The 20,508-nt window shown below is 38.2% G+C and overlaps 1 protein-coding gene and 1 long non-coding RNA gene across 11 annotated transcripts in view; one reads left to right on the forward strand and one right to left on the reverse strand.

The window, feature by feature from the left end:
• The window catches only part of OTUD7A (OTU deubiquitinase 7A), a 107,549-nt gene that overhangs the window by 84,389 nt on the left and 2,652 nt on the right, over window positions 1-20,508 (forward strand). For all 9 annotated transcript variants that reach the window (XM_021407419.1, XM_021407421.1, XM_021407418.1 and 6 more), the window contains 7 exons: window positions 3,158-3,259; window positions 5,178-5,305; window positions 5,686-5,798; window positions 10,258-10,385; window positions 11,976-12,125; window positions 19,361-19,475; window positions 19,723-19,807. In XM_021407419.1, coding sequence (XP_021263094.1) covers window positions 3,158-3,259; window positions 5,178-5,305; window positions 5,686-5,798; window positions 10,258-10,385; window positions 11,976-12,125; window positions 19,361-19,475; window positions 19,723-19,807 — 821 coding nt within the window. The remainder of the gene's footprint in view (window positions 1-3,157; window positions 3,260-5,177; window positions 5,306-5,685; window positions 5,799-10,257; window positions 10,386-11,975; window positions 12,126-19,360; window positions 19,476-19,722; window positions 19,808-20,508) is intronic.
• Window positions 5,808-20,505, reverse strand: LOC110403750. 2 transcript variants are annotated; one of them, XR_002441819.1, is made up of 3 exons: window positions 19,794-20,505; window positions 11,817-11,872; window positions 5,808-7,054 (listed from the first exon to the last, which is right to left on the reverse strand). It is a non-coding gene; the product is annotated as an uncharacterized LOC110403750 (long non-coding RNA). The 2 variants fall into 2 exon arrangements; XR_002441818.1 differs by lacking the exon at window positions 19,794-20,505 and adding an exon at window positions 19,529-19,738.

A 20,508-nucleotide genomic window follows, 5' to 3' on the forward strand; every position in this document is an offset into this window, starting at 1 on the left:
GAAGGTTGTGAAAGTAATAGTTCATTACTAACATGAAAAAAGTTAAATTAATTTGGATATTAATTCATATTTATTAGTAGTTTAAAGTTTTAAGTCAATTTTGATAGATACGGAGAAACATATTTGAAATAAATACTATCTTTACCTGATGAAATATAATGTTAAAGAACTTTGAAATGAACCCATCTATATGGGCTCAGTGTACACAGAGATGTTGACTTAGTTTTGAAGGTAGCATATCTAAATGAGCCTAAGCCTGGAAGAGTGAAACTTGCAGAGAGACCACAGATCAGAGGGTGAATGTGGATGATGTACTTTAGGGAGTGGAGGATACAGGGACAGATGCACTGGTCCAAAAAAATAGATCTCGTATGGAATGGTAGGGTAGGACTGAGATCGCAGCATGGGTGTAACTTGGATGCTAGGAGATGGGAGAATGGACAGGCTTTACAAATACAGAACAAAAGGAGATAGAAAGCTTAGGGTTAGGGTTCTGGTCTCGAGCCAGCAGTCAGTGCTGGTTTGCCTCAAAACGTTAGACTCTAAAATGCAGCTGTCCAGGATTTGCTTCATAAGCAGCTCAGTCATTTAATGCGGAAAAGATGAGTAAGGAAGTAGAGAGCAGCAGTCTTATCTCTCATTCGCATGTCCAAAATCACTGCAAGTGGCAAAAAGCAGACACATTTACAGGATTATACCATGGAAAACTACTTAGAATTTCCTACCTCTGAGTATTCCTCTCAGGCCTCTCTGACAATTAGAATCAATCATTTATTCATTTCTTCACATTACTTGAATCAGGGCAATACCTTGACTCACACTAGAAAAGTTGACTTTGTTTCCACTTTAAGAATATTTTATAAAAGAAAAGAATCAGTAACTGTTTTGCTCCTGGCACTTCACTTAGTGAAGGCTGCTGGTCCCCCCCCCACTTGCTTTGTGAAGGTTACTTCTTCCCCAGAGCCCCTGGTATCTGAAGAGCAGGCTGTTATGACTCTCAAACTTTCTGGAGAAAACAGTTCTTCAGTTGAAGTTAGTTAAACAGATCAAATACTTAATTTAAAAAAAAAATAAGAACAAAACATACCTGTGTTTTCATGTCAAGTATCATCATGTAAAGTGACCTGTTGACTCTAACACACAAATGCTCAGTTTCCCTGTGCTCCCTGCCTGTTGTATACATGTTGTCTGAAATGAGAAGCGGAATTAATAGGTGTCTTTTAGCATCACACATTTTATTGTCTCTGACCAACAGAGGGCCCAGTTTGATTACTTTGGTCAGTGACATCAAGACATTTGTGGATAAGATGCATTCCCTGCAAACAAACAGAATCTGTTTTAACAATGAGAGGGGAAAAAAAAGAGAACTGTAGTTTCAGTAGCTGAGCTTGGAGGTGCTGTTAAGGGAAGAGAGAGGTGTGTGCTTGAGTTCTGGTTTAAGGGCATGAATTTCAATAGGAGAGGAAAAAGCAAAAAGCTGATAAGGCAAGAGAAGGAGGAGCAGCTTACTACTTAAAAAATATAGATTGAGAGCACAAAAGTACTGAAAAGAGCCTGTAGCACATCTTGTTTGACGTGCCCAAATGAGGTGGATGTCTTTAAAAGGATTTTACACTCTCTTTCTACGTGCTTAAGCACTTGCTACCCTTATATCTGTGTGTGAAAGGATCTTCAGGTTGCTTCCTACCTGTAGAGAAACTCACCAGAATTCCTGTTTCACTCAATAGTGCTGTCAGATCATAAAGAGAAGACCCATATAAAGGCAGCATTCCTTGCTCTCTCTCTGCTGCTGCACTGTATCTGTTACTATTTTGTGTGATTGCCTTCTGAATTTCTCTTAGACATTAGAGCTCATCATGCACTCATAAAAGCATTTGGATCTTTTGTGCATCATATAACCACTGCTGCTTGTTATTGCCTGGAATGAGGTCAGTGTACAAGGTATGTGCGGACTGAGTGCTCTTGCAGCAATCAGTGTAGTTCTGCGAGGGAGGATGGCTCAGGTGGCGATAATCTTCAATGAGATATGGGTGAGAGGAATTACAGAATTCTAAACATTGTGCTGCAGCAAGTTGATTTCTATTACACACACACTGGCTGCGTGCAGTTAAGGTGTAGCCTGACAGAAGAGCTGCTTGGCTGCAGAAGTACCCCAAACTGCTGTGCTGACAGGTTCAGAAACACATCGCATAGGCAGCAGAATGGCTACAAGAAGTGCTCTAACACAGTGGGTTTTTTCTATTGCTCTGCTGAAGCGTAACTCAGTATAACAAACTGTATGAACCAGAAAACTAATTTTTATGAAGCATATAATACAGCTATATATTTTGCCTGGGTTTCATACCCCCAAAAAACAAATACCTAAAATTATGAAAATGTTTGATTTCAAACTGTTGAAAATTAAGCTTTGATTTAAAAAAAAAAAAAAAAAAGTGTGTTTTGAAACTGTAGGAACATCTTCCTAGCCAAGATTTTTTAACAGATTTTCAAATATATGTCAGGTGCTGGAGTCGCAACCGTCACAATTACAAGAGAACTATATTCATTTCCTTCCTTCTCAGCCTGGAATACATGTTTATGTAACTCGGTTCTAGTATGAATGACAAATATTTTCTCACACTAAAGTGAAATGCAGTAATGTCATGGAAAAACATGTCTCTGATAATGAAAGAAACCAGTAAACTGGGCAAGAGCTCACTGCTGGGTGTGTGTAGACAGTTATGCGTAGTTTTATACTAATGTGCCATCTTACTTTGTGACTTTGGATTTGCATTCTGGTTGGTAGCCTCAGTGCATCAGCCCAAAAAGAAGCATTTGCTTGGTTGTTCAGTTTTCCTTATTTCTACATGTACAGCTCAGCATTACATTTCAAGAACATCAGTGTATATCAGTGGTTTTGTAGACGGCAGTTTTCTGGAAATACAATCTGCTGGAGAAATGAAAGAAAGTCTCTTTTTTAGCCTACTTTCTTGAGGAAGCTAAGCGTGTGTCAGCAGACTGTCCATTAAGATATCACTGTAACATTGTTTTTTTTTCTAATTTAAATCTGACAATTTCAAATGGCCTTCAACATTACACATCGTCACTGTGTGACTGTACACAGTACACATCTTCCTTTAGTACCATTATGCCATTTTAATAGATGCTTTCTTTTCAGGACGATTGAACTGGTGGTCCACAGTGTGTACAAGCTGCAAACGTCTTCTTCCCTTGGCTACAACGGGTGATGGAAACTGCCTCCTGCATGCTGCCTCTTTAGGTAAGGGGAATCTGTGCATGGAGCTTTCTGCCAAAGATATTTACTGCTTTGATCTATTCCCAGTGAAAGCTCACAAACAAATGGAATGCAAAGAATTTCATAAAAAGCCTGGCTGTGGAGCGATATATTCTTCAAACTTCATTTACAGAATTGATTGTTGTAGGCATGCTTGAGGGGTGAAGGTGTAAATTTTGCGAGGTGATATCACAAGTACAATTGGAGCAATATCAGAAACTTTTATCATAAACGGCAGCGTGCATTTTCCTTACATAGGCAGGATTGTCCTCGTTGTGGGCGAGGAATTGCATTTGGTTTCCTCTGGCTTTCGTTAAACAGTTGTCTTGCTATCTTCAAGAAGGCAGTGTTGTTAGCTCTGATCATTCCTTCAGGATTTTAACTATATGGAAAACAGACTTGGGAGTGAATTAAAAATTGGACAGATAGCATTGAGGCTGTTCAGCCTGGAGAAGAGAAGGCTCCGGAGAGAGCTGAGAGCGGCCATACAGTGCCTAAAGGGGGGCTGTAAGAAGGAGGGGGGGAGACTCTTTAGCAGGGTCTTTTGTGACAGGACAAGGGGAAATGGTTTCAAACTAAAAGAGGGGAGATTTAGACTGAGTATGAGGAAGAAGGTTTTTACTATACGGGTAGTGACATACTGGTGCAGGGTGCCCAGAGAGGCGGGGAATGCCTTGCACCTGGTGGCATTCAGGGTCAGGCTGCATGGGGCTCTGAGCTCTTGATCTAACTGTGGATGTCCCTGTTCACTGCAGGGGAGTTGGACTAGATGACATTTAAAGGTCCCTTCCAGTTCAAATGATTCTACAGTTTTATGAAAATAATTTCCAGTTAATTAATTAATCATTAATACAAGATCTTTGAAGCCTTTTCTCAAATTATATCAAATAAACAGAAACCTGTGAAGCGAAAAGTCTTTGATGTTCTCTCCATATCATAACTGTTATGAGTAAGTTTTTTTTTGTTGTTGCAATTGCTAAAATTTTGTACCAGCAGACCTCCAAAAGGCAACTTTTTAAAAAACATTAGAATTTTTAATCATTTTGAAGGGACTTCTCTTTTTTGAAAGTAATAGTAATAGTAAAAAAAAAAAAAAAAGTAGCTTTTATTGTTTCCAAGGATCCTTTTGTCTTTGCCAACTCTGTTTTTTTGCTTGGAGGAATTGTATATTATTTACGAAAAATTGTGGGATTATTTTGACTTGCAAAATTTTAAATGCACATATTTAATACAAACAGCTGATAATATAACTGAAACTTGGCTGTCTGTGGGCATGTGTCTCGATGAGTGCTCTGCTCTTTTATCATGGTTACTGCTCAACTGTGTGAAGATATGCAAACTATCTTAAAAGGAGCCTGAAAGCCTGTGGCTGGTTGTATTTTTAGACTTCCAATCATCTTGAATGCTCATCTTTTTATTTGGATATTAAAGCCAAAGGAAATTTGCCATCATGCTGTGTAAGACTGGATGCCTGTGGGTGTCAGGATCATCATCTGAGAAGCACAAAAGTGCCTGAGGTTGTCATTAGTATTCTTGTGTCTGCAAGCTCTGTTGGCAACTAGAACTAACTAGCTGAAAGTAACCTGTGCATTGAATATTCCATTGCTTGCAGCAAAGTTGGTTACATGTAAGCACATACTAAAACAACTCACATCCTTGTCATTCTTTAAGCCAAGTTTAAACCTTGTTAGAGTTCCCTTTTGCTGTTCACTACCTTATATATGTTAACCCTTTTGTGAGGAAACATTAGAAATAGTGAGCAAATTATTTGCCAAGGAGAATCTTAAATAATGTATAAGCTATATTGCTTTTGCTGACAAGACAATATTAATTGTATTAGTAGTTGCTATTTCTGTTTTAATGTTGTTTCTTTAAAACTGAGTGCCTTCTTGTGATGCTGTAGGAATGTGGGGATTTCATGACCGGGATCTTGTTTTACGGAAGGCGCTCTACACTATGATGAGAAGTGGAGCTGAAAGGGAAGCACTGAAAAGAAGGTGGAGATGGCAACAGACCCAGCAGAATAAAGAGGTCTGTATGGTCTAAAGACAATCTTGTTAACGTAATTCAGTGTCAAAAAAAAAATTCTGAAGTTTGTGAAAGTTTCACTTGCTATCAAATTCCTTCTGTTTCCATTCTGCATTAGGAAAGAGATACTTGTATTCAGAATTCGAATATCAGAATGAAATGTTTTTGTAGCTTTGTGGGCATAAATATGCACAGTTAGTTCCAACAGTTAGTGTTTTAGATCTTTTTAGTAAATTAATATCTTTTCATTTGAATAGGAATGCTGAACGATTAATGTATCATGTAAGAAGCTCAAAAAAGTTAATTGCAAATACTACTACAGAGCTCTGCTTAGATTTCTTTTTACCAGCATAACTACAAATGTGTTTCATTCTCTCCCATAGTCAGGTTTAGTGTATACAGAAGAAGAATGGGAACGGGAGTGGAACGAACTGCTTAAGCTGGCATCAAGTGAGCCTCGCACACATTTCAGCAAAAATGGAGGCACTGGTGGTGGGTAAGTGTAGAGTATGCATATCTTTCAGTGTGTTTGTTCCCGAGGTATAAGCCTATTGACCAGCCTTAATGCAAGAGCTTTAATTTTTCTGTCTAGATTTTGTAATGAAGAATATTTAGTTTTGTGTACTCGGTGCATTTTTTTTCCTCTGGCTACTGATTCCCCTGAAGAAAACTGTATGTGAAAAGTAAGTTGACAAAGCATAAAACATAATAGAGAAATAAAATGTTCAAAAAATATTCTCTGGCTTTGAAATAATACTGTATTTTCCTTTTAAACTTGTGATACCAGGGATAGGGAATTCTAATGGAGGAGGAAGATGGTAATCAAATTGTCAGCCATAATTGTTTACATTTTCTTCTATCTTAAATTTAAAAAAAAATAATTTCATTTTACTCCTCAGTTTGTTTTCCATGTTTGTAGCTATTTTCCTGTTTATATGCTTTAGTCTTCTAGTGCAGTTCAATTCACATTTCTCTTAAATTTGACCATTTACCACTAGTTTTCCCACGCCTTGTTCTGTCTTTAATTCTGCAAATTTTATGTAGTTTATAGTTTCAGTATATCCCAGTATATCCAGGAAATGTTTCATTTGGCAGACTTTACCTTTATTTCTCAGATAGTTCGAAAGGCACTACCACACACTGTTGTATAGAGAACAAATTTAAACTGTTTTTTCCATGGTTCACATTTCTCTTTTTGCTAATTGGAAAGAAGTAAGGATAAATATGTAACAGTTCATTTTTCCTTTAAAAGAATCATGTAATGCATCCAGTGTTCAAAATAACAGAGACGCTGTGAAGGAAAAGGAACGTCAAAACAGTATTTTTGAGATGGATTTACATTCTCTGCTTTAGGTACTATATTAAGAAAGCTTGCAGATTAGTCTTTGAATTATAGATGAAGCATTCTCCTTTGGTGTCAGGATTAGCTAAAACATCAGAAGTTGTATCTGCTTCAAAAGAATTCAGTGACAAGCATAGGAATTATGCTGCCTCATTCACCTGCAGATTTTAATAAATTTCTGAGAGTGAAGTACATGTAAAGGTGATCAGCAACTGCCACTAAACCTCCACGGATTTCTTTTCTGAGAATACATTCTTTCTGAGGCTTGAAAGTTGGAGAAATAGATGAAGAGAACACTGAAAAACCTTGGTCCTAGGTTCTTGTTTCCAATACGTAAAATCCTTCAAGCAAATAAACTACAGATGAGCTATGAAGCAGAGTCTTGCTTTGAAGTGGATTTGCACATCCTTCTGTAAACGTTAAAAAAAAAAAAGTCAGATTATCGTAATTGTTTCATTTACATGAAGCAATATGTGTTTTGAAACATACGTATTTTGAAAGTGGATTATATTCATATTTAGAAATAACTCTCATCTTCTAGCTAGCTGTCCTATATGGCGTTGGCATCTTTTTTTCAAACAAGTCAGGTGATTTTAAATGCATAAGAAGAGAGGGAAGGTTTCTGTAATCTTCCCGTGTGTCATTAGAGTTTTATTTAAGGCAGTAACACTAGAGCATTTAAACAGGAAGTATCTCTCAACTACCTGTAATTTGGGTTTTCAGACTTGGTTAGGTATTCAGAATATTGCAGCAAAAAATCCAAACTACGGTGTCCATCAAAGACCCTCATCTTGCAGAGGATTTAGTTTAGGTCATTTTTTAATAAATGCTTAAAATAATGCTTAAAAACTATTATTATTTGATCTCTTTCTCTGTTTTAGGAGTGCTGTTCCTTGCTAACTATATCAGTATATAGAACAATCACCTGATGCAAATAGAAAAAGGTTTAGTATTGCAAATAGTGCATCTTTTGTATTAGCTAATGTTTCTTATGACTACTAAATGCTTTATCTGGCTTGTTTTTCCCTGAGAAAAAAAAAGTGTTGAGATTTTAAAGAGTAAGAAATAAAAAGTAGAACTTGAAATATGATTCTAAATCTCCTTTGGTTAATGCAGTATTGTGGGTCTGATCCAAACCATAATGATACAAGCTGAGGAAAAATTTCTTTTTTTGTGTTGCTTTTTTGGGGGAGAAAATTATCTGACTGCATTTACTGATCAGTGACATACCCCAAGCAAGCAATCATTAGCACACACGCTTCAACATTGTTACCCTCTTGTTGCTGTCATAAGTTTTGCAGGCTTTTCAACAAAAGGACATTTAAAACAAACTTAGCAATTGCATTTAACTATATATGGAAGAAAAAGTCTTTTTCAAGTTTTTATAGGTTGGGAAACTAAGACTGTTAAGATGAGTAAGATAACAAAAACCTTATCTTCAGGAATTTAAGGATTTTAGTCCATAAATTGTATTGTAAGATTTTGCCTCCCTATATGTAGGATTAAATTCAGTCTGAAACAGATTTACTGCAGACATTAAAACTTCCTTGTGAGAGAAGACTTCATCTCTTCCCCCTGCATAGCTGGTGATATAGAATTCTTCCTGTTAGGTTCAGTGTGAAGAAGGTGATTGTTTTTCACGTGTGATGTGTTTCAGAGTTTATTAACTTGTCTTATTTGAGGGATGATGTTCCTCAAATACATCGTAGTAGTTGGCCTCAGAAAACCTTGTATTGGTGAGATCCAGTGAGTAATTAAGTTTTTCTCCTCATTGACGTAGATGTTCCTTCAACTTGGTTGGCTCTTCTTTTGTTCAGGTGCAGTGCCCAAGGGCACCAACTCATGCTGCCATCCCAGTGGTAGAGCGGTCATGACTTAAGTGCCACATCGTGTAGATATGACACTTATGGACATGTTTATTGGGCATGGTGGTGATGGGTTGATGTTTGGTCTTGATGACTGAGGTCTTTTCCAACCTTTATGATTCTGTGTATTTGGCGGTTTAACACAACTGAGTGGTTGAATTTGTATTTCTGACACATAATACTGTTGAGAATAGATGTTTAGACCGTAGATGAATTTCACAGGTACTGGTTTGCTTTGTAATTTCTAGTACTGTCATGAAAATATTACAAATCTTGCTCTATGTTCTGTATGTAGTAATTATGTCACTTTTCTCTTTCATTGCTTATGCCTTTCAGACATCTGATGATGAATAGAACAGAAACTGCCCAAAGCATCATGGATAGCTCAATTTTTTTTTCTTTCTTTTTAAATGGCACCATATTGTGTGTATTTGTATTTGTCAAATTGTTTTAGTAGGTAATTATTCATTTTGTCCACCTTTGAAATTTAGGACTGTTTTGTATGCAGAACAGCATATTGTCAGCTGTGACATGTTAACAGTTAATACCCTTATCTGGAAGAAATAGATGTTAAAAGGCATTTCCGTATTTTTGCTCTGTAAAGGAAATGAATTTAATAGATTTTTTCCCATGATGTCTGATAAACATAGTGGTATCAAAAATCTGAAAGGAAAAAACAACGAAGGCAAAAAAAACTCTTCAAGTGCCCTAATTGGCTTCCAGTTAGATTTTATGTCAGTTTTTTAAAATTCCTTTCAAGAATAGCACACTTTTGTCCTCATTTTAAATTACTTGCTCATTGTGAAGCTGGTTGGGTGTTAATCCTATTTAGACCCATGGAATACTCCTGAATAAGCCATCTATTTTAATCTACAAATGAAATATGACCTGTCTACTCTATCTACTCCAACTAGATTAAGGGAATGGTAGTTAGATCGATCCTGTTAGAAGGCCAGCTTACAGAAAAAACTTCTCTGTAGTGCTGTTTTACTGTTTGACTGTCATGTTCAGTTGCCCTGCCATGCAGGAAAATTTTCATCTCATCCTCAGGCAAATGTTTAAGTGGGAGGGATGATCTTATTTCCAGATCTGCTATCTATTTAAATAATTTATAGATATATTCAAGATGAAATGCTTAGAATTTTGATTTCAGATGTCTAAAGGAAGGTGAAATTTATCTCACTGGGAAAGCTTATAGCAAAATGAGTCTCCAGTTATTTACATAGGTTACTCTTTTCCAACTTAAAAATGTTTTGGTGGTTGTCAGAGGAAAAAAGTTTTCTCAACTTCAGTTAAATGAGTTAAATTCCACCTACTCAGGCTGACATTGGTGTTTCTTACATTGCCAAGGAAACTCATCTTTGTTATGGTTAGAGGAACTAGAAAAGCACTTCGCTTTCCATTGCAGAATTGCTGCCCGTGTTGTCACGTGAAATGACTGTTTTTATGATGGGAAGCAGTTGTACACCAGGAGTTTGCCTGAGATTTACCTTTTTAATTCCAGCTGGGCTACCAGACAATATCTCAGTAATGAATATTGGTAACTGATAATTCCGTGTGGAGTCTGCAAGTAAAAATACTTTCTGTAGCTATTACTCTATTTCCAAAAGTATACTTTTCTATTTCTTCTATTTCATTTCAATAATTGGAACATGTGTTTCAGAAAAGGAGGAATATGAGTGGCAAGGAAGAGAAAATAGCTGCTGCACTTCGTTGGTTTTCTAAAGTTTCAATGCTATGTCTTCCAGAGTTGATAATTCAGAAGATCCAGTGTATGAGAGCTTGGAAGAGTTCCACGTTTTTGTCTTGGCCCACATTTTAAGACGACCTATTGTTGTAGTAGCAGACACAATGTTACGAGACTCTGGTGGAGAAGGTAAGAGTTCTTCAATGGAAATTGATGCACCCATTTAGGTAGGTCGCTCCAAAACTAATGCCTTCTATTTATTTTCATGGAAGCTGCAACAGATACAAAGAGCACAATAACACTATTTGATAGAGCAAATTCTCAGCTACAAATCACTGTTTTCCAATGTAGTCACCACCATTAGCTATGCATTTTCTCCCGCGATGAACATGAGCCTGCATGCTGCACTCAAAAATCTGCACCAGTGGAGGAGACTCACTGTTTCACAGCTGCTGTGATGGTGTCATTGCTTACAAAATGTTGCCCGTGCAGCCCATCTTTCATCAGCCTGAGCAGATGGAAGTTGGAAGGTGCCAAATCCAGACTGTATGGTGGGTGTGGTAGCAGCCAAGGCTGAAAATGTACTCTAAGGTCTTCAAACTGGTACAAGGCCTGGTGTTACTGTGTCACAAGAGAAAGGTTGTCATTTTCTCTGGCCTGACTCTGGAAGTTAGAGCCTTCAATTTAGTCAGCGTCGCATTGTAGCAGTCAGAATTGATTGATTGTCCATGTTCCAGGAAGTGCAGAAGAATCACTCTTTCATATCCCAAAAGGGAGTGCATATCACTTTTCCCACTGAGGGTTGTGTCTTGAACTTTTCTTCAATGGGAAATGGGCTGCAGTTTTGACTCCAGCTTACAGTGGTCATGCCATGTCCTGTCACTGGTAATTATGAGATCAAGGAGAATGTCACTTTCAGCTTAATATTGGTTTAACAGGTCCTGACAAACCTGCATATGGTACTTGTTCTGTTCCTAAGTGAGCATTCACGGGACCCACCTGACAGAAATGTTGTGATATTCCAACATTACCATCATCATTTCCAATATTAAAGCCAATATTAAGCCCCATACACAGTTCCCTGGTCATAATCCACTGATTGGCGTTGATGAGCTGATTGAGAGGCTCTTTGTTTCATGGTGTGACAGTCATGCATGGCCATCTGAAACATGGCTTTTCTTTCACATCCCTATTACCACTGCTGAAATGCACCACCCACTGCCTCACTGTGCTCAAATCCACTGTGTTTGGTCTTCGGAAACGTTCAGCGCCAATGAATGTCAGTAGGTGTGATTTTTCCGCATGGAGGAATTCAAATTCCACACCTCTGCTTCATCTGCACTTCCGTGCCAGATGTCATTTTGTCAGACTGCCCCTCTGCTGCCATCCCACCGACAACCACCTCTGACATCGTGGGCCAACATAATAAAATAAGAGGCATTACTTTTGGAGCTTTGTCCTTACAGATGCATTAAACACATAACAGTCATCAAGATTTTGTTAAAATAATTTAACATGTTTTCTAGTAAACAGACTAAGGAAAGTATATGTAAAAGTGGAATGTCTTCATTATTGCCCTTAGTGTATTTCTCTATGTTTTTATAATGAAATTTTACCTACTGTTGTGACTGTTTCCCACACTGATTGCTCCACTTCAAAGCTCTTCTCCTGGCGCTCTGAAAATGACATAGCACAACTGTTACATACAATAAAACCAACATAACTGTCTTTTCACATAGTTAAAAGAAAAAACATTATTAATCTTATTTTTCTTTGCAGCATTTGCACCTATACCATTTGGAGGAATTTATTTGCCACTTGAAGTTCTACCTAACAGGTGCCATTGCTCACCTCTGGTTCTAGCCTATGATCAGGCACATTTCTCTGCTCTTGTTTCCATGGAACAAAAAGATCAACAGAGAGAGCAAGGTATGCTATAAACACAGAACTCAAGAATATTTGTTGAACACAATGCACAATGTACTTTCATAGACCTGCAAGCATATGTGTCTATCAGAAATGAAGCAATATCCACTAAATTTTGTTTCTTACAGTCTAAACCTTAGTTGGCTAATCACAAAACCATGAGCCAAGAACTATTCAGTTCTAATCTTTGCATTATCACTGTCTTTTTACATATATAAATAGCTGTAATCATAGTTTTCTGCTGTGCTTCTGAGTCCTTGAAGGACTGTGTTAATTAGGGTTTGTAAAGTATTTAGAAGGCTAAGTGTGAATCAGGTAATGAAAAACCCCTTCCAGCACATTAAATGCACTTTTTTTCCATTTAAAAACATTTAGAGATAATGTTTTTATACCTTGCTAGCTTCTGTTTAACTTTGTAATAGTGACAATGAAGTCCGAGCAGATATTTGTGTGTCAAGTTTGAGCTTCTTGGATACAGGATTGGAACTGACAAGAATGTCAGGAGTGGATTAATTCCTGCACGAGTAGCCTAGGAGGTAGCTGTAACTACCTCCATGTAATTTGAAGACCTGTTTGCCTAATAGAAATCTGTAAGAAGTAACACAGCACTTGGTCGTCCTACCCTTCTCTTATTTCCCAACATCCAAATCCAGTGTAGATAACTAGCTGGTACACAGGGCCTGATGTGCTGAGAGTTCTCATGTGCCAGACTGCTGTTTGAAACACTTTTTTCTCCAGGTTCTGTCCCTCATTAGAGTAGAAAGTATCTTACAGAGAATTCACCTCTCACTGTGTAACAGAACATAATAGAATAGTTCACCTGGAAGGGATATTCAAAGATCTCCCAACTTCCTGACCTCTTCAGGACTAACCAAAAGTTAAAGCGTATCATTGAAGGCCTTATCCAAGTGCCTCTTGAATGCTGACAGGCACAGGGCATCACCCACCTCTGTGGTAAGTCTGTACTAGTGTTTGACCACCTCATGGTAAAGAAGCCATTCTAAATGTCCAGCTTGAACCTCCGCTTGCTCAGCTCTGTGTCGTTCTCTTGCATCCTGTCATTGGTTACCAGGATATGTGTCTAACTATAAAAGTTGATATCTTCATACTGCAAATCTGACTTATTTTGCAAATAGCTGCAGCTAAATGATAGAAATGCCAACTGTAAATCTTAAATTATTTAGAGTATGTTAATATTTGATTGTTCCCCATCTACACTAGACCTATGTCCTACATAGCTGGATTATTGCTAGTGCTGTCGTCTGCAAGACTGCAATTAAATTTTGGCTGTGTTAATTGCTTTCCTAGTCAGAGTGTTGGTCACTGAGTATTGCTGTTAGGTGTTGTCAGTGAAGAGCTGGTGTAAGAGCAAAATAAAATAAAAAAAGCAACAACGAAATAAATAAAAGAGAAAAAAACATATCTACTAGGGTTTGTAGAGCATTATGGTCACACAATAGTTACTTTGATTACTGCATATTTATGCTCTCAAGGATTACATTTGTGATCTAATTGCTTTTTATTATTGTTGGTATGCAGGCTAGTTAGACTAAGGTAAAATTACCTGTATCTACCTAACCTGTTGTTGTTGTACATAAACACATGGACTTATTCTTCCAGGGACATCCTTGCACATATGCTTTCTGTGTTTTTCAAATATGCATTAAATTATTTTTATCAAGTTTGTATACTGCAATGATCTTTATTAGCCATAAGATTCTTCTAACTAGCTATGCCTGAGGAAAGCTAAACATAAATTACTAGCCTAATAATAGTTACTCTATAAATAAATATTATTAAATATTACATTAACATTCTTTATGCTTGATATTCTAAACATTGCTTTTTTTGTTAGAGTTGACCCAGATTAAGTATCCAGAAAACATACAGTTTAGGACAGCTAAAGCTTTGATCTAAGGCAAGTAAAATGCCTCATATGTTACAGATGGATTATATCAATCTCATTTGTTTTTTGGAGTAGTTTTGGATCAAATTAGGGATTGTCATACTGAAAGTAACCTTTGAAGTTATTTCACAAATCAAGTAGCCATACTGAATCAGACCCCTTGCCTTTTACTGGGAGTTGATGCTGACAAAGATGCACCCATGTACACACAGATAAATAGATATTCATATACCAAATATAGGTACACAAACATATATATATGTATATCACACATGCAAAATTCTCAAATAACGAAAAGCTTTACTTAAAAAATTTAGACTTGAGTCAAAAAGCTTCCAAAAGTATTACAGATTAGACTGTTGCTTCATCAATGCTGCTTTGCTAAGAATTGTCCTTTCTGAAATTCCTCTTGTATCTCATTTAGTCCTGCTGCACTGGTTTTATACAGATCTGCTAGACAGTTTTTGCTAATTCTCCGAGGTGAACACTCCAGTAGTCAGCAATACTTCGGTGATTAGCATAATTGCCTCTGTGGAAGCTTCACTGAATATGTATTAGATTAAGGGGAGACATGCCCACCCAGTTACTTCTTTTCCCTTTCTGTTCTTCCCCAGGTATCTCATGTGCATATAGAACAGTACCAAGCACTGATAGAGTTTAGAAGTATTTACAGTTGATAAAATAAAGATGGGAGAAACACACCTCAAACCTAAAAACAGAAACAAAAACAACTCCCAGCAGCATTAACACAGGCAATTTTAATAAAATCATGGGAAAAGCATAATAAATTCAAAGGAAATATTTATAAATTTTGTGAAATTATTATTTAGTTGCTCCTAGATCTAATATTTATACAATCAGCCATTTAGATTGTCATGAGATTTTGGCGTTAGGACATTCTCCAAATGTACTATAACAGTTTATGCTACTGGTATGTTGTGAAATGCAAAGCCAGTAGTTGTACAGTTTGTGACTGGTTGAAAGCCAGCTAGATGGATTTACTTGTTTGAAGGAACGCAGACTCGTAAGTAGGTAGACTGTAAGCAGTCAGGCTCCTGATTTCATTACTGCCACATTCTTCTGAGAACAAATAGCGTAACCGTTCATCACCATTTGGCAGTATGTGCAAATGGGACAGTGCTGTTTACTTGCGTGTCTTCTGTAGTGTTGGAGCATAATTAATGTAATGGAAGTCTAAGATTCTTGAGCAGTAATACAAATTGTTGCTTTAAGATAGCATACACTTCCATAAAGCATTTTGTTTTTCCAGTCTTTCATATGAAAAGTGGTATATTTTAATGATAGTTTTAAATAACTATTCATTCTTGCCAAAACTCCACATTTAAAAAAAATGCATTAAGCTACAAAGCTCATTTAAATTTATGTAAGTATGGGTATAAAATGAATTCATCCAGCTGTTGTCTACAGATTGCTGTGCTGCCACCTCTAGCACAGAAAGAGGGGTACGTGTGTGGCTTTCCAGTCTCAAATCAAGCTAACTCCGGCCTGCTGTGAATAAATCTTGTCCACTTAAGCTTCCAGTTCCACTTTTGTGAAATTTAAAGCTAATAGTAAGCTTATTAGGACAAGTGGAACTCAGATGAACTCATGTCTGTCTTCGCTCCTTTGGTGGCGAGAGGAAAAGTGTTTTTGCTAAAGACGTGGCGGGCGCAGCTTTAGAAGAATTCAGTGAAGAGGAGCTTGAAGTTAGGTAATGAGTCCTCCACATTTTTTTGCTGATAACTGCAGAGGTGTTTTCAATCCCTTATGAATACGTGTACTTGTAAATGCGGAATATGTGGTTTTTGAGATCTCCTGAGTGAATTTCATTTAATCCTTCTCCCTATAAAGTGGCTTAGAGGGAACTGAATATCTTGCATTCAGTTCCCTAACCCTACATGCATTCCATCTGATTTTGGATGTATTTAGATATTTCCCATGGTTGTGGGACAGTGAGCGTGCTGCAGCTGTGCAGTTGTCAACAGAGAGAAATCTGTTCATTAAGATGATGAAACAGGGGAAAAACTGTTGAAGGACAGATTTTATTGTAATCATTTTCATGAAGGAATCTGACATCCAGTTAAGTCATTCTTCTTGGAAGGAACTGAGTTTTTTTTATGAGATTGTATGATACGGGCAACACTGCAAGTTGTTGCATGTGGCAGACTTCGTGTTGGTGGAGGCTGAATCATAACACAAAAATGGAAAAAAGAAAAAAAAAAGTTGATCTAGAAGTCACTTTTCCAATGAGAAAATGAATCCGGTCAACTTGCTCCACCTTCAGTAGCACATAGCATTTCCAGGGATCTGCAAGTAGGTGCTGGGCAACAGCTCCAGCCTTTGCATTGGACACTGGGGCAGTGCAGCAGCCTTCCAGCTCAATCTGCAGAAGAACCCTTATGAAAAAACTCGCCACATAAGAATCATTTTCTGAACAGTACACTGATGAATGATATGAAACACCCTGTGTGATGTTAAAGTCTGCAAAGCAAATTCTTACAATTTAATGCAAAAATAAGGTGTAAGTGATGGAAGGAGGGAATTGTGGATAGCCTTCTAAGGATACTGTCTCACTTCTGGTGGTTGCTGCTGATATGCTGCAGCCAGGACAGGAATGTCACCATGCCATTAAGTTACCAGGTTCTGCACATGTCTTTTAGAAACTGTAGAGTTGTCTTTCTGTAGAGCATGCCTCCATGTCTTTGATGTTTATCTTTTTTTTTTGTCCTTTTTTTTTTCTTTTTGTCCTGTTGATGGTGAAACAAGACAATTTCTAGAGTAGGCACAGGACATTTCTTTGTCTCTAACCACTGCCCACAGAAGCTATGGATGCCCCATCCCTGCAGGCTGTTCAGGGCCAGGTTGAGTTGGGCTTTGGGCAGCCTGATCTGGTGGGAGGTGTCCCTGCGGAGGAGAGAAATTAGATGATCTTTAAGGACCCTTCCAACCCAAACCATGCTGTAATTCTATGATAATATCAGTAGACTGACAGGAAGCTCATTTATTTCAGGCACGTCTTTCTACCTTAATTTGATACTTCATTATCACAGATTACTTACGTGAGCCTGCGTGTGTAAATGATTGAATTGAACACATGGAACTCTACTATCTCCGGAATGACTCTTCAGATAGGGAAACTGCTACTCACCAAAGCCTTTTGCTACTGTGGCATCTTCTAAGTGATGCCATTGACAAAAGATAGTGAAGGGTACTGCTCAGTGCATTTAGTGGTATACGTGATATTACAAGCCATCTCTTCCTATTAATGACATATGACATGGCCTTGGGTTTGATAACAAGGTCCCATGTTTGATTTCTCCCACACGTGCTAGCAGTAGTGTTAAATATTCTCCCGTTTATAAACTTTTTGTGGGTTTTTCCTACACTTGCAGTCATAAAGGATTGGTGCTAGGAGAGAAGAAGCTACCAAATATCCAGTATAGCATCAGTAACATTAAATGTTGGCTTTATGTGCAACTCCACTGCGGTTAATTACAAGGGTTGTTGAATCAAAATAAATATTATTTTGTATGGTCTGGTCTTACATGTTTTACTGCAGAGTCTTGAATACCCAAGCTTAAATTCTGTGGAGCAGCAAAGAACACTTGGCGTTAAATCTGGCACAAAGAGAATGCTTTGGCGTTCAGCTGCAAAACTGGTTGCTGTTAGAGACTGCTGACAGCAAACAGCATTGTGCTGGTTCTTCAGATGCTGTGACAGGAAATAGGTTGGCACATGGATGCTCTTGTATCTTGCCAACACAGAGATGCTGGCGCTGTTGGTATGGTGGAAGGGAGAGCCGCAATTGTGAGGATCAGAATAGGATGGCAAAGGCACCACAGTACGTGGGCAGATTTTGAACTGTCAGAAGACTGAGAGCTTAGAGCTTTGACTTCTTAAAAGAAGCATCTCTTATAGCCAGGCACAGTGTTTATACTCTAACCTGAAGAGTATTTCTGCAGGCAACAGTGATATTTTATAGGCAATCAGCAGCTGCAGTTAATCGCCAGCTGTTCTGTACTGTATTTCCTGTTAGTATGGGGAAAATGTTTCAGGAATTACCTACTATAAGCAGTAGGGGGCAACATTACCACGAAATTCAGAGTTTTGACTATTACCAGGCCTACAGATGAAAAATAAGCATATTTTCTGCAGTTGTCAAGCTATCTGAATCTAATACCAACTTAACAATGTTAATAAAAATGCAGTTTATATTTCCTGCAATCTGCTAAGTAAAGAGTAATATTTAGGCAAAAATGCTGTGCCTTTGTTTGATAACATATTTTCTGAACTGCAAGAAGTACTGTAAACATGTAACCAATAAATGCCATAAACTTGCAGTAATTCACTGCCATGTCGCTGGATGATTTCTCTGTATATTTGCTCCTTGGCTTTGCTGGAATAGCTACATAAGTAGAGTCCTTAAGGGCTGCGGCACAGAGAACTAAATTCCTTGATTGGCTGTCAGGGAAACAGCAGAGACCTGCACCGTGCTGCGGATCCTGCCCAGTCCCTTAACAGCTTTCTGGTTGTTTTCTAATGAAATGGAAGCAAATTGCTGGTTTTAATTAAAACTGACAGTACTTTTCTCTTAGTTTATTTGTGGTGATGAATGATAGACACTTCATGAGATCAAAGCACGATCTCTGCATGCTGAGCATAAAGCAGAGTCATTAAGATATGTCAGAAGGCAGGGAGCTCTGGCAGGGAGGGGCAAGAACAGAATAACCAAAACAGATAGACAATGATGCTGGGTTATTACAGCAGTAAAGCTCTTTCCCTTACGCTCAAGACGGGTCTTGAACTGACCTCTTAGCTCATATATATCTTGATCTTTGCTCCTCAATTATGCTAATTCACAGTTTGAGTCCAGAATCCATGTAACAACTGTTTGTTTTGTCACATAATGCTGTTATCAATATATTTTTATTTCTTTGTCAGTGGAAAACAAAGCAGTACTAACCTGAAAATGAAAAATATTTAACAAATGTGTGCATCTGTGTGAGAGATGCAGAGGAATACTTCAACATTTATTGCTTTCAGTTGTTCTGTCTCCAGGAAATATTTACCATGCAATACAAAATGGTAGTGTTTTTATCCCTGATGTCTCTTCTCTGCCTCTGGTGACTACTGCCAGCAGCAGTCAGTGTGTTACTCTGTTCCTCCCTTCCTTTATCACACAAACATCAAAATACGGTTGAGCCAGTACTGCAGCACATCCAACTTCTGGCCTTTTTCTTTACCCATATTTTTTTTAACTGCTTTTCACAGCTAAATCTTCTGTCTCTGTTCCACACCCCCTGCCCTGATCCTTGTTTTTTCTCTACTTCAGCGGTGATCCCCCTGACTGACTCTGAACACAAGCTACTGCCTTTGCACTTTGCGGTCGATCCTGGGAAAGACTGGGAGTGGGGAAAAGATGACAATGACAACACCAGACTGGCCAAGTAAGACCTTCCTGTAACTTTAGTATTAAGCACTAAAATATCTTGGGCCGTACCTGATCTAAGTGCTGAGAGAGCTGCTACCAGAAAGAGCTTTGTTCACGTTTTCTGGTTACGTGGGAGTAGAGGTGGGTGGGTCTCCAGCTGATGGTCACTGATCAAGTTGTGCTGGGCAGTGTTGTCTCTTCCGGTTATGCTTTTTCTCTCGGGGTGATTTTGACTGCTTGTTCCTTTCTGTTTTATTCCTTAGTTTGATTCTGTCTCTTGAGGCAAAACTTAATCTTCTACACAGCTATATGAATGTAACATGGATACGCATACCGTCTGAAACACGGGTAAGGTAAACTTCCTCCTCGGTCTAGACGAAATAAGTGATATGAGGCACAGTATGGTGGTGTGTAGAGTAGGCTGAGTGTTCTGGCCAGCTGCCTGGAGCCACCTGTATCCTAGCAGCAGAGACGAGTCACTTGTGGCACACTGTCACTGCCACCAGGCTTGTAGATTGCTAGTGTTCTGTTTTTAAGACAGTTACTTGTTTATTTTTTGCAACTTATATTCTGTTCTGAAGTGTATTTTCTAGCTTTATCTTTCTCTTATCTATTTCAGTAGTCTCTTTAGTTCAGAAGAATAAAACAGGCCTTCCCTAACTACTTTTTTCTCAGAACCTTGGCTTGCTCTCCTAATACCACTGTTAGGTCACCAGTCCCCAGGCCTTTCTCTTTTTAAGAACAGATTTGGACTCCTGGACGGCCTCCAGTGTAGAGTGACTGACAAAAGGCCACAGACTGGCACTGAACTGGAGCCTGGTTCTTTCAGAAAGCTATCTTAAAACTATGCCCAGCTGGCACCTCATCAGCTGCAAATTTCTCTGCAAATTACATTGAATAGATTGAGGGGTTAGTATGAAGGCAAAAGGTTGCTAGGAGAGGATGGAGGTGATTTAGACAGCCTGCACAGATGGTATTTGAAAGGAGGAACACAACACAAAAGGAAAGAGTTTAACAAGCTGCAGGAGAGGAAAAAAATCCATTTTTCT

The sequence above is a fragment of the Numida meleagris genome, chromosome 9, assembly GCF_002078875.1.
Source record: "Numida meleagris isolate 19003 breed g44 Domestic line chromosome 9, NumMel1.0, whole genome shotgun sequence".
In the NCBI taxonomy this organism is placed as follows: domain Eukaryota; kingdom Metazoa; phylum Chordata; class Aves; order Galliformes; family Numididae; genus Numida; species Numida meleagris.